We start from the raw sequence: 16956 nt of genomic DNA on the forward strand, positions 1-16956 counted from the left end.
TTAAGGGCATTGTTTCTAGGTGCCCCTCCTCAACTTCCATATCTAACCAATCCCTAAGTCCTGTCAATCCCCTTTGCCTGCCTCTCTGACCACGTCACGCACCTCGACTCTCACTGCCCATGTTTCACTGCTCGTCTGGACTACTGGGAGTGCCCCTGCGAGTCTTCATGGTCTCCAACTCGCTTCTCTCGAGTTCATCCTGCACTGCACTAAAGTCAGCCATTAGACATCAACGTTCAGTCCCTCCTCAAATGCTGCCTTTCCAAACACAACTTCTGCCACTTCCCAGCATAGCCTGGCACACCAGTGCCCCATGTCACTGCATCATTCCAGAAAAGCCTTTGTGGCCACACTGTCTAAGCAACAGTACATCTTGCTACTTCATCTCTACCCACAACTCTTACTTACCCTTTAAAAGGTCTTGAACTCAAACATCATCTCCTCTGGGAAGCTTTGCCCAGTCCCTCCAGCTGTGAGTCATGCCCTCCGGTCTGTTTCCCCATCACTCCGCACACTTCCACCCTTCCTCCCACCGCAAGGTCCCAAGGGCAGGAATTGCATCTTTATCTCTGCAGAGTGGAGTGTGCGCTCAGTAAGTGCTGCTGGATCCATCACTCGGCATGCACTTGAACACATCTGAAGGCCGTACAGGGAGTTAAGGAACGGGAAGGAAATTTTCTGATGGCCAGATACTTGCCTGGCCCCTTGCTGCCTCCGAGTTGTGTACTATGAAAATTTATTGTCTCCAGGCTTTAGCTACTCCTGTGCTGAATGGGGGCTGGGACCATGTGATTTCTGCAGTCCTAGCGTCCAGACTGTTTTTTCCTTTAAAATCTACAATGAAAAAGACTATAAAACCCCTTGGTAATAATATGTTCCAGGAGTTTGGATGCTCTCCACAAAGCCAGAGGAAAATTGCTACTTTGCCAGACCACTAGGCAGGGCTCCCACGGACAGCTAACAGCTAGGCTCCTCCCTCTCTCACGAATCCCCAACTGCCCTCTGTTACATCTGGGGGAAAATCCCGGGTTGTCCTCCACTCTGTTTCATCCCTGAATATTTTGGCTTCAAAAAGTGGCTTATTAAACATCACACACAAATCCATAGCCCTACTATGAAACTAATTTATGGCTTTCATGTGAAAGCTATAACCCAGTTATAACCTAAGAATACAGGGAAGGGGAAAGAGAGGGGAGGGGGGAGGATGGGCAGAGGGAGGGTGATTGGTGGGATCACACCTCTGGTGCATCTTACAAGGGTACACGTGAAACTTACTAAATGTAGAATATAAATGTCTTAACACAATAACTAAGAAAATGCCAGGAAGGCTATGTTAACCAGTGTGATGAAAATATGTCAAATGGTATACAAAACCAGTGTATGGTGCCCCATGATCACATTAATGTACACAGCTATGATTAAATTAAAAAATACATATATCACACACGTGAAAAAAAAGCAGCAGCATGACAAAAACCTAAAATGCCCTGAGAATAGTAAGTGCTAATAACATAACTGCTGCATTTTGAAAAGCCGAGTTGACCCTCTAGGCCTGATGCTAATCACCTTGTCACCCCGTACTCGGGGGGCGGCTGGTACCGCAGGACAGCCACTTCTGTTCTCGCAGGCTGAGGAGCAGGGTAAGGCTTGACCATCTCGTGCAGCATCCCCGAGTGCTGGTCACTGTAGAAAAGTCCGTGTTCCTGGGTCTTGCTGACCGGGGACATCATTTGCTTGGTCTTGAAGGGGTACTCGGGTGGAGGACCTCGAGGGTCCAGCACTTTACCTGCAGGCTGGGCCGGGGAGGGTCCCCCTCCTGCTTTGAAGCCCTTCCCATTCCCGGAGCCAGGGAGGTGTTGCTTGGCACCGTTCCTCTCCAGTGACAGCTGCATGATCCTCTCACTGAGCGAGCGGACGTGGCCCTGCTTCAGTTCTTTCAGCGCCTCGTCCTTGTGTGCCTGTCCGCTGTTGGCCCGATTCACTGTGGGCCTCCCCTCAGTGCGGGACTTCTGACTGGTCCCCCCAGCCAGGTAGTAGCCGTGGCCCACTGCCCCCGGCTGCTGCTGCTGCTGCCCCCTGAAGAACTGTGACTGGGCTTTGGCCTCCTCGTAAGTGGGCAGTTCCTCATTGTTCTGTGGAGGCTGCGTGGCCCGGACCTGTTTCTCCATCACCGTGTTGTCCACCTGGTGTTCCTGACCCTGCGGTTCCTGGCGTGCCGACTGGTAGACCATTTGTGGGTCTTCTTGAGTGAGGTTTTCCGTGGAAGAAAAGCTGTTTGTAGGGTGGGCTGGTCCTGCGCTCCCTGTGGCCTGGTGCTGAATGGCCAGCAAGTTCATGTTCTCAGTCGGGGTGCCATAGCGCAGTTGTTCCTGGATCAGCCGCTGCAATACTGTTCCAGCTGCCGCATCCTCGGAACCTCTCATTTCCACCTCTGAGAGCCTTGGGAAGTTTGGGGAGTGGAAGTTACGAAGAGGATCCTCAGCTAAAAGGCAAACACAGGGTAAGAGCTATTAGGCTGTTCCCCTGGAGATACATGTCTGACTATTCAAAGACTCCAAACACACCATCTCCTCGACTGACCAGGTGACATCTCCTGGAGAAGAATGACTCCCCACTCCTCCTGTCCCTTCTCCTGCATCTTCCCAAACCTTCCTCCAGCCTTCAACCCCTGCCTCTCCTTTACTCACTCCATTGGTCCCTTCGCTTTATCACATAAACATACCCAAGTCTTTCCCGTCTTAAAAAAAATACAGGTGAAAACCCAAATCCCCAAATCTAGTGAAAAGAAACCATCTTTTCCTGGCCATCCCACACAGCTCTAGTTCCCAGCCTGTATCTCTCCTTCCCCTTTCTTCCAGTTGTCTTCAGTAAGCACCCTATATCCGCTGTCTCTGCTTCCCAAAAGCTCTACTCACTGCCCTCCCCACTGCTCTGATCCAGGGAGATCAGAGTATGTAACAGCTCTCACGTTACATACCCAACCTTTCTGAAGCAACTGATGTGGCTGCGCACCCTCTTCTTGAGCTGCTGTCCTGCTGGGGCCTCCAGGTCACCCTTCCCTTCCTCCTAGTTAGGGCTCCTGCCTCTCTGTACGCTCCTTCTCTGACTCCCTTCTCTGCACCTGCCCCTTAAATCCTGGTGTTTCCACAGCTCTTTCCCGAGTGCTCTTCCACCCTCATGCAGCAGAATTTCCCTGTACCACCAACCCACCCATTGTCTTCAACTACTGCCTCACAGCCCCGAGTCCTTCTAACTTACCGTACATCTCTGCCCACCCCCCAGTGCTTCCCTACCTGTCCCAACACTAGTATCCCCCACCTCGTCCACTTTCTTTCAAGCCACAGACTTGGGAATTTTTCAAAGTTCCTTCTTCTTCCTTATCCTTAACATCCAGTCAGTCACTGCTTGTCAATTCTACCTTCCCAACATCTCTGCCAACCCACACCTTATTCCTGTGCCAATCTCCAAGTTCCTCGTTAATAATCATAATACGACAACCATAAGAACTCCCTAAAATGTGTACACAGATGAGCCAGGTAAATACATATGCTCTCCAGGTGTTATTTCATTTATTCCACACATAATCCTAAGAGGCAGATATTAGTTCCCCCAGTTTACAGATGGGAGAGAAGATCAGAGAAGGAAAATCACAGAAGTCACAGAGGAAGAAGATGCAGAGCCAGGGCCTAACACCGAATCTCTTCTCACTGCACAGTGTCACACGCCCTCGGCAGCCTCATCCCCAGACCATTCCAGTAGCCTGCTCATCTGTTTCCCTGACTCTGGTCCATTCCAACTTCCAAACACCCCCGTCAGACCCCGATCTATGTTCCACACTACCTTGCAAGATTGTTCCAAGAGGACAATCTAATCCTGTTGTGTCGCTCTTTTGCACAAAATTCCCCAGTGATCAATCACAGGATGACACTGACATTCCATCAGGTGGTACAGAGGTACTGCCTGCCTGTCTGGCAGCTTCCATGCCACCCCACTGGAGTTTAAGCTCCAGCAATACTGCATAAGCAGTACGTGAGAAATGCTCTCTCTCTCCAGCCTTTAAGCCTTTGCTGTGTTCTTCCCTCTGCCTAGAAAGATGCATCTCATCACGTCTCTGGGGACATTCTTACAGAAGAGCTTCAGTGATAGATCCAGAGCTGCCTCCTGAGTAAGGCGTCTCCTGCGCAGCCCAGCGGGCTTGAGTCCACCTTCTCCTACATCCCCACTCCATTTGTCTGCTGGAGCAACCAGCACAGTAGATGGCAATTATTTATTTACACAAGACTGGAAACTTCTTAACAGTAAAGATCATGTCTTCTCATCTGGGCCTCTCTAGCACACGGCCCAAGGCCTGCAAGCAACAGGGGCTCAGACATTTAAAAGTAAAAGAACGGCTACATGAGCTTCATGAAATGTAACACTTAGCCCATTCTACATTAGTAGTAAGTACTGAACTAAATTAAGGCTATTTCACAACTGCATTGTGAAAGTAGAAATTCTACCATTCACCATTTACTCTCTCTGAGCCTCAGTGTCCCACCTGTAAATTCAGGGAGCTGGACTAGATCATATCTAGGCAGCCTTCAGGTGGAAAGTTCCTTGCAGTGATGGCGCTGTGGTTTTATATACACACAGGAGCATATCATTTTCCAAAAAAATCTTTCTTCCCCAAGTACATCTTTTTTCCCTATAAATGGTATCCTCATCACATGAGTCATCCGGATAAAAATTTCATATTCACTTTTGACCTTTTCTCTCCTTCACGTGAAACTCCACATTTAATCAACTGCCAACGTAGGTTTTCTGAGTCCACAGTGAAATGAGAAAAATGAAGGTGATACGGTCTGCTTATAAGGTATACACATGTACGTACATTAACACATCTGCGTTGTGTGTACACAGACACGTGTTATTCATTAGAAGGTCTACAACCTTTTTTTTTAGGCAAGGTCTGTCAAGGATTACGTACCTCTTACTATTTTGGTATTAAAATATGAAAAAGGTTATAACAGCAGATGACGTTTTCAGTTCCTTGCAATAGCAAAAAACTGTAACTGTGTTGGTTCCCTAATTTTCATTAAGAAATTTCACATTTATGACAGTTAAAAATTGGATGCAAGCCCTCGTTCCCACATGAACACATGCACCATCCGGTCCATTCTCCGTGGTCGCTGTTTTCCTTGCTAGCTGCTTACATGTTCCCAATTGCCTCCCAGTATCTCCCGCCTCTGGCCTCTTCCACTTTCCATCTATACTGGACTGATTCTCTGCCTTCCTCTGTTCCCTTCAGCTTCAGGGGCACAGTGTCCTCTGTTATATCCATGTGCTGTCTACCCAGGCCTAGAACCTGCCCTGATACACAGAAGACATTCCAGACTCAATTGTTGAGAAAATTAAAATATTTGACAGACTGGTTCCTGAAAGTCAACTTTGATCATACCCATCTCCCTGTCACTCCGACCTCCCAAAATCTCGCCTCTGTGGCTTCTCTGTACCTCTGTTGAAAAATGAAGAGACTTTATCGCCACCTCATAGGAATGCATGCAAAATAAATCCACACGTAGCCTTTAACTTCAGAGAACACACACTACAGCTGAGATATAAACCCAAGCTTCACCAATAGGGAGCTGTAAACAGTGAAAACAGATCACTAACAGTCCACACAAGATCAACTGCCAAATAGCTGTAATAAACAATGAACCACAGGAGGATGGAGAGACCAATGTGGGTCAGACTATAGACTGGTCCACTCCTTCCTTCTACAAATATTTATTGTAAATAAATATTTACAATTATTTCAGGCACTGGGTTAGGTACAGGGGTTAACAGAATAAAGAAGACACAGTCTTTACCCTCAGAGTAACTGATCTGAAAGGCTTAAAAGAACAAGTGCATTCAAGTAAGAATTAATATTTTAAAATAATACTTGAATAAAAATTCAAATAAAAATATATTTGCAAAGGAAAATGATTTTTTTGGATGAATAATAAAGAAATGGGTCTCAACAAGGATGAAAACTATTGAATTCCTTTTTCACTGAAGAGAAAAATGAGTTATAAGTACATTTGGCAAGAACCATAACAGCCTTCCCTAAAGTGATTTTTAAAGATAACCTCATAGTTTTACCAGTCTCAAAAGCTCTCAAGAATATATAGGAAGTTTTGACAAAGGAGACAGTTCCTTCCCTACTTAACTTTTGCATTATTTCTTCTGAACCCCTGAATTCTTTGCCAAAAGAGATAAAAATAAAAGCAGAGAAGGAAAAAGGAAATGAAAGAATCTGAAAAAGGGTAGGAAAAAGAATTTAGGAATTAGGGAAAAATAGGGGGAAAATAGCTTACTTCTGAAGTTTGTCCACATTTAGGTGCAATTCTCTGAAAGTCACATATTAGAGTGAAACAGTCTATTATAACCATAGCAAAAAATAAAATTAGGCACCTACCAACAAAGAAACAACCAATAATCCAATGTGCTGATTTTTAAAACAACATCAGAGAATAAAGAGAAATTTGAATTACGTAAAAGAGCTAAAAACAGAGAAGTATAAGATCATTTGCTTTTCCAACACAAGTCAAGTGACTTACCAACTTGGTCCCTGACGTAGGTACTACTTGTCTCCACTGTCAAAGCAGATGCCTCATGCCTCCCAGGGTAGAGCTGGAAGTCTGGGGGAAAGTAGCTGGGGTCTTCTAGAGTCTGGCCGGGACCACTGGGGCTGTAACAAACAGGAGGACCTGCGGGAAAGAAAGCTGCGTGAACAGGACGCCCTGAAGCCCTCCCTCTTCCCTGTGTGATTCACAAGAGCCGTACTCTACTCTCACATTTCAACTCTCAGTGTGAGCGCCGTCTTTTTGATTCATAAAATTCCTAAGTTACTACTCAGAATTATCACACGTCCAGCCACCCACCAAAGTGACCCCTGAGGGCAACAGAACAAGCTTCAAGACATGCCCAGAGGAGGCAGCAAATGCTTTCCCACAACTCAGCCCTGGCAGCAGAGACACCACTAACAAAAGTCAAACCCTTTAGCTTGGCGCCTGCAGGGCAGTGGCTAGGGAGCTGGCCACAGACACCAGAGCTGGAGGGTTCGAACCCAGCCCAGGCCGGCTGGGAAAACACACACACACACACAAAATGACAACTACAATTAAAAAAAAAAAAAATAGCCAGGTGTTGTAGCAGGCGCCTGTAGTCCCAGCCACTTGGGAGGCTGAGGCAAGAAAATTGCTTAAGCCTAAGAGTTTGAGGTTGCTGTGCACTGTGATGTCACAGTACTTTACAGCGGGCAACAAAGTGAGACTCTGTCTAAAAAAAAAAAAAGTCAAGCCCTGTGTGGGACTGAATGCATCACAAATCAGGAACAGTCAGATGTGGTTAGAAAGGAGGGAGCGGGGAGGCCGGAGAAGGGAAACTAAAGAGGGAAGAGCAGCTGTCTCTAAAACATACAAGAGATGGAGGGAGGATCCTTTGGCCAGACCATGTGTTAGCAAGAGAATGTCCCAGCCCAGAGAGAGTGCTCTGCCCCCTCAAGGGCTGCAGAGTCTCGTGCTGCAGCGTGGAGCTGGGGCCGTGGGTCCTGGTCCTCTGCCAAGCACTGGCTTTTCAGCTCCAGTTCCTCTGCTCCACACACAAACTGGAGTGTGCTTCCTGTTCCAATTAAATGTGACCCCGTACTTGGTCCTTCAGTCACTAAACATGAGATACCACTACAGTGACACCGACATTGCACAGACAGCGTCCGTGGGATACTCAGCGGGATGGCCGGGCTGTTCTCCCTCTCTGTTCTCATGGGCACCACCTTTAAGGGTCTTGTCGGCAAAGGTAACTTAGTTTACTCTGGGAAAGAATCATACAATTTTTCTTTTTATTAAAATCCTTGCTCCAAAGATAAGTGCATTAGAAAAAAAAAATAGTATTTTTTCAGCAATCTCTTCAAACTGGTAATTTTAAGAGTTTCTTTCTATCCATATCCCACAAAGCCAAAGCTAGCAGTAAAGTGGCTAATTAATTAGACCATCAGGCCATAAGACGGGCATGTACCTCAGAACGTGAAATAGTATTTGTATGTGTGCTCACGTGTGTCATAGGCAAGTTTGGACCAGAGAGAATAAAGATTTGACAACTAGAATATTTATCTGTAAATGTAAAATGAATGTAGTTGTGACTCTGACCTTAAAGATGAACATAAACGAATGTGAATGATACATTTAGCGCTTACGACAGGATTAGTCAAGCCCTCTCTTTTTGGCCCCACTACAAGGACTATCCTGAAGGAAACTCGGCCCCTTTCTGGGCCTCACTCTCTAGATTTATGAATATGAATCTACAAGTCTAGCGCTAGGACTCATAGAAAGCCTCAATCCAAAGAGAAATCCTGACCTGGCTTCTCCTTTTAGGCAGGTGGAAACCGGCAGAAAACTAGAGGTACAAGGCGCGATCCTGGCCGCACACTAGAATCACCTGGAAACTTTTAAAATCCCAGGACTCAGGCCTCTCCTAGACTTACCTATTCAGTCAGAACCTTTGGGGATAGGACCAAGGGATGTGCATTTTATAAACCTGTAAGCGACTCAAATGTGCGGCCAAAGGTGCACCAAGCTAGAGGGAGACTAGCACAGAGGCAAAAGAAACTCTCTTAAAACCCTGTGTGTACCTTCACCTCCACCCCTCCCACCAAATCAGAATAAGAGAAGAGTTGAGAGCCTGTACAGGTCAATCAAAGAAAGTGCTGTGATTTCTTAAAATAGATACTGAGTCAGGAATGGCATGCGCCAGCATATGACAACTTTGGGCGATACCATCCAGCACATGACTAAAAATTGTAAATAAAACCCAAGCAAACTGTCAGGCAAATTGAGACCCAACTGAGAAAAGGTATGCATGCCTACATGTAAACGCACAGAAAGAAGAGGTAGGATGGGGCGCGAGAGCATGCACGCCTTCACCCCTGCACCACGCCATTCAGTCCCCCGACGTGGCAGGAGTTACTTTCCCAGGCCTCACCACATGGCCTGCCAACTGAGAGTAGGTTCAAGTGCCGGGACACAGAACATCACCTACAGAGAAGAGCCCTGGGTGCAGAGGACACCAAAGACGTGCCAACTTGCACCATTTTCCCTCAATGCTTTGGAAGAACTGAAGCGCTTCTCACACACACACACATACACGCAGCCTCATCTCGAGACAGGACAGGACGCCCAACTACGTGGCAAGGATCACTTGGGATTTCTGCTTTTTTTCATACACACTTGGGGACCCTCACACTCACTAGTCACATTCCCACTCCTCAGGACAGCTGAGCAGATGACAAGAACTGACCCTGCAGACAAGAGAGGCCCCAGAACCATTCACTCCACTCACGCTACGAGACAGCAGAGAGCAAGCCACAGGGACACAGCCTGAAGGAAGCAGTGGAGCTGCTGGTTTCTCACTCTGTGCTTCACGAGTCTGCGGGATTCCAGGCTGCACAGCAAGTCTCTAAGACAGGCCTGCTCATCCCAACCTCCTCCCTCCCCGCCTATTCAGGAAACTCCCACAGCACAAACTGAGTCTCTTTTCTAGGCACAGTGCCGGGCAGTGATCTAAGCCACAGAGTCAAGGACACCTGTGGGGGGTGGGGGGGAACGGGGGGGGGATGATGTTTCCCTTGTTAGCTGCTCCTCCCAGATCCCCACACCACCCAGAAAGCCCCCGCAGGCCTGGCTCGGGCCCTGGGGCTAATAAGTAACAGTACCAGTTTTCAGGGGAGTCCACAGTCTGCCAAGGGCTCTGCGGGCTCAGAAGTGTGTGATGTGTACAATGCAGCTGCCGTCAGGGGCTGGACTTGGCGGTAACCGAGTTTCCGTATTCTTTCAAATAGGAACCTCATCTAAGGATCACCACTCACACAGCTTTACTGTGTGGGGAAAGTGGCAAAGCAAACTACGGTCAGGGAAGGGGTCAGCTACCAGGAGGTCTTGCTCCGGGATGGGCAAACGCAGCCCCCAAGGGCGCTACCCGGAAGAAACAAAAAGATGCTGCCCCCAACCCAGAGTGGAGTTCTAAAATGCCAGTTAGCTGTTCACAGTTCTGCTTCCGGTATGACCCATTTCACCAAGAATGCTTCCTTCTTCTTTAGAGAATCTCCATGTCATCTGTCACTAGAAGACTCCTTTGCTTCGCTCTCTGGCCATCCTCTGGCTTCACATGCAGCCCCAACTACTTTAAAGTTCATCCCAATACATGTACCTACATTTTACATCCTCTAAAATGCGCGCCACACACACGTACACACTGGCCTCTCTTCCCTCAACTGTCCCCACAATTAGGATCTGGGCACACAAAACTTGGCACTTGAACTTCAACTGCCAAGTGTGTAATACAGTAGTTCTCACACAGGTACTGATATCGTTGCCTGGGTGAAGACACAGCCTGCTGAAGGCAAGTACCACGCTGTGTACCTGCTAACTTCTGCAGGTCTGCAGTGCGTGAGCATATGCCATCTTACTACTAACACTTGCTGACTGATGGCAAAAATATGGCATTATTGTCTGGAATGGTCTCACTATTAAGAGTTTCAAGAAAAGGTTAAAGATCCCTCCAAAGCCAATCTCTCAAAGTTTCACATACTTCCTGTACTTCTCAGTTTCCTAAGTGGAGGGAGCACTTACTTTGCAGCTAATACTGGTGCTTTGAGGTCTGTAGCCCAGAGACACCACTAACTGCAAAACAAGTCCCAGGTGTTATGTCACCCAAGTGCAAGACTTTCTGCCAGCTATGTGTAATCCAAAACCCCTTAATGCATTTAAAAACAATTTCACTGTCTAGATTAGAATAACTTCCTATAACTTAATAATAGAGAGTTTAACCACCACAGCAACAAACAATTCTGTGGTTTCTACCTTTCCTTTCTAAGACATAATGAATTTGCTGAGTGTGCCAGCAGCCTCAAAGTTATAAGTAAGCAGTCAAGCCTTTTGATTCTGGTAGAATTCCAAGTTTTTCTAGGGAGTGAAATACCATGCTCAGGGAGACAGATGCCCTGGAAACAACACTTGGAAGGGGCCTAGAAAGCATATGACCACTACCTGAAAAATAAGTGCTAGTCTGTTCACAAGTCCTCGTGTGAGAACAATCCAGCTCATTTGGATTAGCCAAATCACAGTCCTGGTACCCAAGAGCTGAGTAAAGCACAGCCAGGCAGTGATAGCCTTCCTCTACAAACACCTGCACAAAACACACATATTTCTTAAAAGGAAACCGGAATCTCTACCACTAAACAAAAGCATACATTGGAATATGTTCTCTCGCTCCCTTTTTCCCAAGGAGACATTATTTGAAACTGCAGATTTAAGGTAGAAATTTGGCAAGAGGGGCTTCCCAAATTCCCAACTGCAACCCCTATACACAAAGGTCTTCAAAATGGTCATCAACCTTGGATTTATCATCCCTGGACTAATCCATCTCTTCTAGAAAACAAGTGAAATCAATACACCATTATAAAAAAAAAAAATACACCATTATCTATTTAGTTTAGACTTTCTCAAAGTGGAAAGTGTGATAAATAACTCTGAACTTGTCTGATGTTTAACTTTGTAATGCTTACTTAGAAATATCTATGACATATTATCAGTGTAAGCCAAAATGCAGACTATATGGTTAAACCTTAAAATAACAATTGAGTTCAGGTGAACATAGTGACAGGAGCTATAAATACCAAGAAACGAGTCAGGTGACTAGTTTTCAGCCTTAGGATATTATGATTTAGTTCCAGAATCCAACATGAACACAGTTACCCAAATTCATTGCCACTGTTGAGCAAGTGTTCTCTTAGAGGGCCATAATGCTTTGGAGGCCCAGGAGTAATTCATTAGCACCTGTTGATGGCAGGAAGGGACACAGAGCTGCAGGGACAAGGAGAGACATGTGAGCTGCACTGGAGGTGGGGAGAGGATGACAGGAAGCGATCACCCCAGCCTGGGAAAGCGGAAGTACAGGACCGAGTCATGAACGTGTTTCATTCCTTTAAAGCACAGAGTTCAGTGCAGCCTAGTTATGGATGGGAAGGGTGAAGCTACATCCGCAGACACAGAATCCAGCTTTTATTGTGGGTGAGGGAGAAGTCAGAAGCATTAGTACATCGTTCTTGTAACACCATAGAAGTGAAAAATAAATGAGAGATGGGGTGGTTAATTTCTGATCACATGCCTTCCCTGCTATTCCATCACCCAGGTAAACACTTTTAGTGCGAGAGAACACGGAACACACTGTGTGAGTCTTGGGGCAGGTTCTTCCTTGCACTTCACAAGTCAGAGCATCCCTTCCCTGTTCTAGCAGTCAGGATGACTGGGGCTCAAACAACTGCATGTTGACTCAACCTTGAGGAAATGACATCAAGACAAAAGGAGATTGACAAATCGTGCGCAGTGGCATCATCACCAGGAGTCCAGGAGCAGCACTGCCTGTGTGGTCAATGTGGTGACCTCATCCCCAGGACAGGAGCAGCAGACCCATGGCTGTGTCCCCAGTGTATCTGTGCCTAGAATCCTGCCCACTGGCTGGAAAGCTTTAAAATAAACTCCCAGACATAAAACGATCATATGCCCGTGTAATTATGCTCCTCGAAGCTTTCTCATCTTCACTAAGAGGGGGCAGTTTAGATACGTCCTGCCGTCCACCATATTCCTCCAGCTTTCTGGTCCTGGTAGTGTGTTGCTGCAGCTGGGGACCCTGGGAAGTCTCACAGGCAGCCACATCCCGCCGCCTCTGGGACTCTCTCAGAAGGTAAGTATAGGGCTTCTAACCCAGCTCACTATGGACTCATGAATGAACTAAATAATTTAAAGCAATGAATATTCCCCAAACTAAACAGTCCTGCAGTAATAAAAGAATTTAACCAATAGTAGGAGCTACCATTTACTGAGAGCCTATTAGTGTGGGGATGTTATAACAATTACATTATTTTATTTATCGCCACCCTATTCCCATTCTGTTGATAGAGATACTGAGGTTCACAGAGGTTAAGGAATGCCTAGAGCAGTGGTTCTCAACCTTCCTAATGCCGCCACCCTTTAATACAGTTTCTCATGTTGTGGTGACCCTTAACCATAAAATTATTTTCATTGCTACTTCATAACTGTAATTTTGCTACTGTTATGAACTGTAATGTAAATATCTGATATGCAGGATGTATTTAGGTGACCCCTGTGAAAGGGTCCTTTGATCCCCAAAGGGATGGCGACACAGTTGAGAGCCACTGGCCTAGAGTCGCAAAACTGCAGCACTGTCCCTCCATAAGCAAAGCTCCTTTTTACTACACCATTCTGCCCTCCAAAGACTCCTCAAATGCAAACTAATTCTACATCCTATTTTCCTACCTAATTGCTTATACTTAAATTAGGAGAGTTTTGATAAAATGCTCTTGCTTGTGGATAAAGGGAAAAAAATACCGGGAAAGTTTCCTTCCTCACAAGTGTGAGGCCGAAAAGGAGCCAGAACTATTTTGTTTATCTCCTTTTCACAGAGGCTTAGAGGAACAAGAGAGTACTTGATCACCAGAGCACCAAGACACCCGATGAAACCACACTTCTTCATCTTTTCCATCTGGCCACGTATTTTCATGATAGCATTTCCACTTTCACAACAAATCCAAACCTGAAGTGGGTCAGACCCTCCATGGAGCTTGGTAAAAGCGTCACTTCCAAGTCCCCAGGTCAGATCTGCAACAATGGCCTAGCACAAGTATACACCAGAAATGAAGTTTTGGTTTCTTCTTACTATCCTTCACAGACAGTTTGAATGCAACAGGTTCAGAAAACTTGTACCCCTCTGCCATATAAGTCCATAATTACACAACCAACACACGCACTCCTGAAAAGTTGTGGTAAAACGAAACTTTGTAAATTAATCACATTTTAAGTAAAAAATGTGTTGGCTTTAATAAATCCAAATAATGATGAGTAAGTGAAGGAGACTTAGATCTACTAAAAAAAAAAACAAAAAAATGAACAATTGGCTTGGTGCCTGTAGCTCAAGCGGCTAAGGCGCCAGCCACATACACCAGAGCTGGCGGGTTTGAATCCAGCCTGGGTCCGACAAACAACGACGATGGCTGCAACCAAAAAGGAGCCAGGCATTGTGGTGGGCACCTGTAGTCCCACTTGGGAGGCGAAGGCAGGAGAATCGCTTGAGCCCAGGAATTGGAGGTTGCTGTGAGGTTACCACAGCACTCTACCCAGGGCAACAGCTTGAGGCTCTGTCTCAAAAACAAAACAAAGAAACAAACAAAAAAAATGAACAATCAACTTGCACTAACTTCTTAAGTGAAGTGAAGAATCCTTCATGTTATTTGTCACTTTCAACAAATTCAGATTTGAAGTCAATTATTTTAGTGCCATACATTCTATAACTGCTAACCTGAATGACCAGTTATGGGAATATAGCTATTTTCAGTTACATTTTAAATACTGTTATAAAGTTACAGTAACAAGGTGATTATTAAAAAAAAAAAAAACACACACACATCTAATTCAGTAACATGAAAAGATGAAGCCTGTGAAAATGCATAGCATACTATACATAAATGCTTAATAAGTCTGAAACTCAAAACTCCTCAGCTAAGAATAACGGCTAATCTTCTGGGTTATGAGGATTTAAGTAAGTTAATGTGAACTGCACATTAGTTGGTTACAGTGGCCAACTACAGCCAGGGAATCCCTGTAAAACAAGTAGCTATCTGGGGCGGCACCTGTGGCTCAAGGAGTAGGGCGCCAGTCCCATATGCCGGAGGTGGAGGGTTCAAACCCAGCCCCAGCCAAAAACCACACACACAAAAAAAGTAGCTATCTAATTACAGGGACAAGAGACATAGAAAGTAATGTTACCGAGCATGACATGATGTAAACGTTATCTCAGGTAATCCTCACATCCTGGAGAATTATCTCCTTTGTACTTAAACAAAAACAGGAATGGCGTGTCACACAGCTCACAGCCATAAGGCTGACAGGCAAACTCAATTTTGACTGCTCCAAAGCATTCCACAGGATTTAAATGAGATTTTAAAACGCTAAGGTACCTGCAATTGTATTTGGGTTCCTTATAACTCCTATGAATTACAAATGATCTTGGGTCTGTGAATTTGATTAATGGAAAAAAGTGGTGTTATTCACTAACTCCTAACTGTGTCCATTCATTCCACGATGATAAATGGCATCAAGCACCTGCCATGGTGGACAGTGCTAGGTATGAGACCCAGATCTGACAGGGTCACACATGGAAAGCAGACAATCGCCAACAGTGCAGAAATGCAGGGACACAGGCAGGCTCAAGGCAGCAGGGCTGGTGAGGGAGGTACCTGTGTCCACGTTCATTTCAAAGCACACATCCAGGATCTAGAACTATGTTTAGGGGCTACACTACTTTCCCTTCTTTGTCCTTCCTGTTTTAGATCATGGAAGCCTCTAAAAGAATTTGTCAAAAGCTACAAAACTTCTCCCTAGGTCTAGCAGAGTGCACACACACACAAATTTCATGTACGATGTCATCAAGTTCACTACACACCTCAGTCTAGGAAGCCCTCATGGACCGACGGCTGTGATGCTGATGGAAAAGAGCAAAATCATGCTGCAAAATAACACTTCCTGGGGCGGCGCCTGGGGCTCAAGGAGTAGGGCGCTGGCCCCTTATACCAGGGTTGGCAGGTTCAAATCCAGCCCCAGCCAAAAATAAAAAAAAATTAAAAAAAAATAACACTTCCTGGAGGCAAATCGACCACAGATAAATAGAAGTAACCAAACACTGCTGAGAATTTTGTATGTGAAGGGCACTGTTCTGTACTGAGCAATTCACTTCAACATACTTAATTGTTGCAACAACTCAAGGAGGATTATCACCATTTCTCAGATGAGGAAACTAAGGTATTAAAAATCACTTGACTAAAGTCACACAATTAGGGGCAAAACTAGGATTCGAGCCTGCCAGTGTGGCTCCAGAGTCTATGGCTTTGACCACTGTACCAGCAGCACTCAAACTCTTTGGTTTCAGACGCCTTTACATTTAAAAATTGAGAACCCAATGAGCTTTTGTTTGTGTAGACTCTCACTGCATGACGTGTTGGAAATTAAAACTGAGAAACATGTTAATTCATTTATAAATAACAAGCTCATTATGCATTAAAAATAACTCATTTCTAAAAAACAGAAAGGAGTGAGAAGATAGGTATTATTTCATAATTTTACAAATTTCTTCCATCTCTGCCTTAATAAAAGACAACCAGATTTGCTTATCTGCTTCTGCGTTCCGTCTGTTCCTGTAGGATATTTGGCTGAAGTAGATGAAGAAAATCTATAGCTGGCAAATATGTAGATGGCAAACTGAAGAGTCTTTTCAGATAACTGTGACTATTCTACGTTGATATTACCCTCAGCAAGTGGCAATTTCTTGAAGGTAACTACCATGGGAATTGTGGACCACCGGCCACCTCATGGAAACGCCTCTCTACTTAATTACATTATGTCTATTGGCCCATCTTTCACTTTGAACGGTGGTTATTTGCTTTTAAGACATGCAGGATTTTGTAAGATCATAATTGATCATTTGGAAAATAATGATTCATTAAATTATGCAGACCTTCCACACATTAAAACATGTCAAGTATATACTATCAACAAAATCACATTTAATATATCATACGTCTTGATCATCACGAAGTATTTTACGTATCTCTTGAGTCCATAATTTTGCAGCCATAGGTAAAAGTTTTCTAAAATTCTAAAATCCATTTTTCACTTGAAAGCTTGAGGTTTATCAAACTCAGCAGGTTAGTTGTTTTTCTTGAAGTGATAGGTTCCCTTTATTCATTTTGAGAAACCATCTACCAAATACCCAAGTCAGAATGACCAGCTTGTCAGTTGTTCTCTCAAGTAATGTGGCTTCATAAGTGACTTTCCTCGGTTCACAGTAGAAGCACTTTGTTATCTTCCC

General features: G+C 45.1%; 1 protein-coding gene across 2 annotated transcripts in view; it reads right to left on the reverse strand.

The window, feature by feature from the left end:
- AMOTL1 (angiomotin like 1) overlaps positions 1 to 16956 on the reverse strand; it is a 177665-nt gene that overhangs the window by 77758 nt on the left and 82951 nt on the right. For both annotated transcript variants that reach the window (XM_053562830.1, XM_053562831.1), the window contains 2 exons: positions 6582 to 6731; positions 1567 to 2482 (listed from right to left, as the gene is read on the reverse strand). In XM_053562830.1, coding sequence (XP_053418805.1) covers positions 1567 to 2482; positions 6582 to 6731 — 1066 coding nt within the window. The remainder of the gene's footprint in view (positions 1 to 1566; positions 2483 to 6581; positions 6732 to 16956) is intronic.

The sequence above is a fragment of the Nycticebus coucang genome, chromosome 14, assembly GCF_027406575.1.
Source record: "Nycticebus coucang isolate mNycCou1 chromosome 14, mNycCou1.pri, whole genome shotgun sequence".
Classification (NCBI taxonomy): domain Eukaryota; kingdom Metazoa; phylum Chordata; class Mammalia; order Primates; family Lorisidae; genus Nycticebus; species Nycticebus coucang.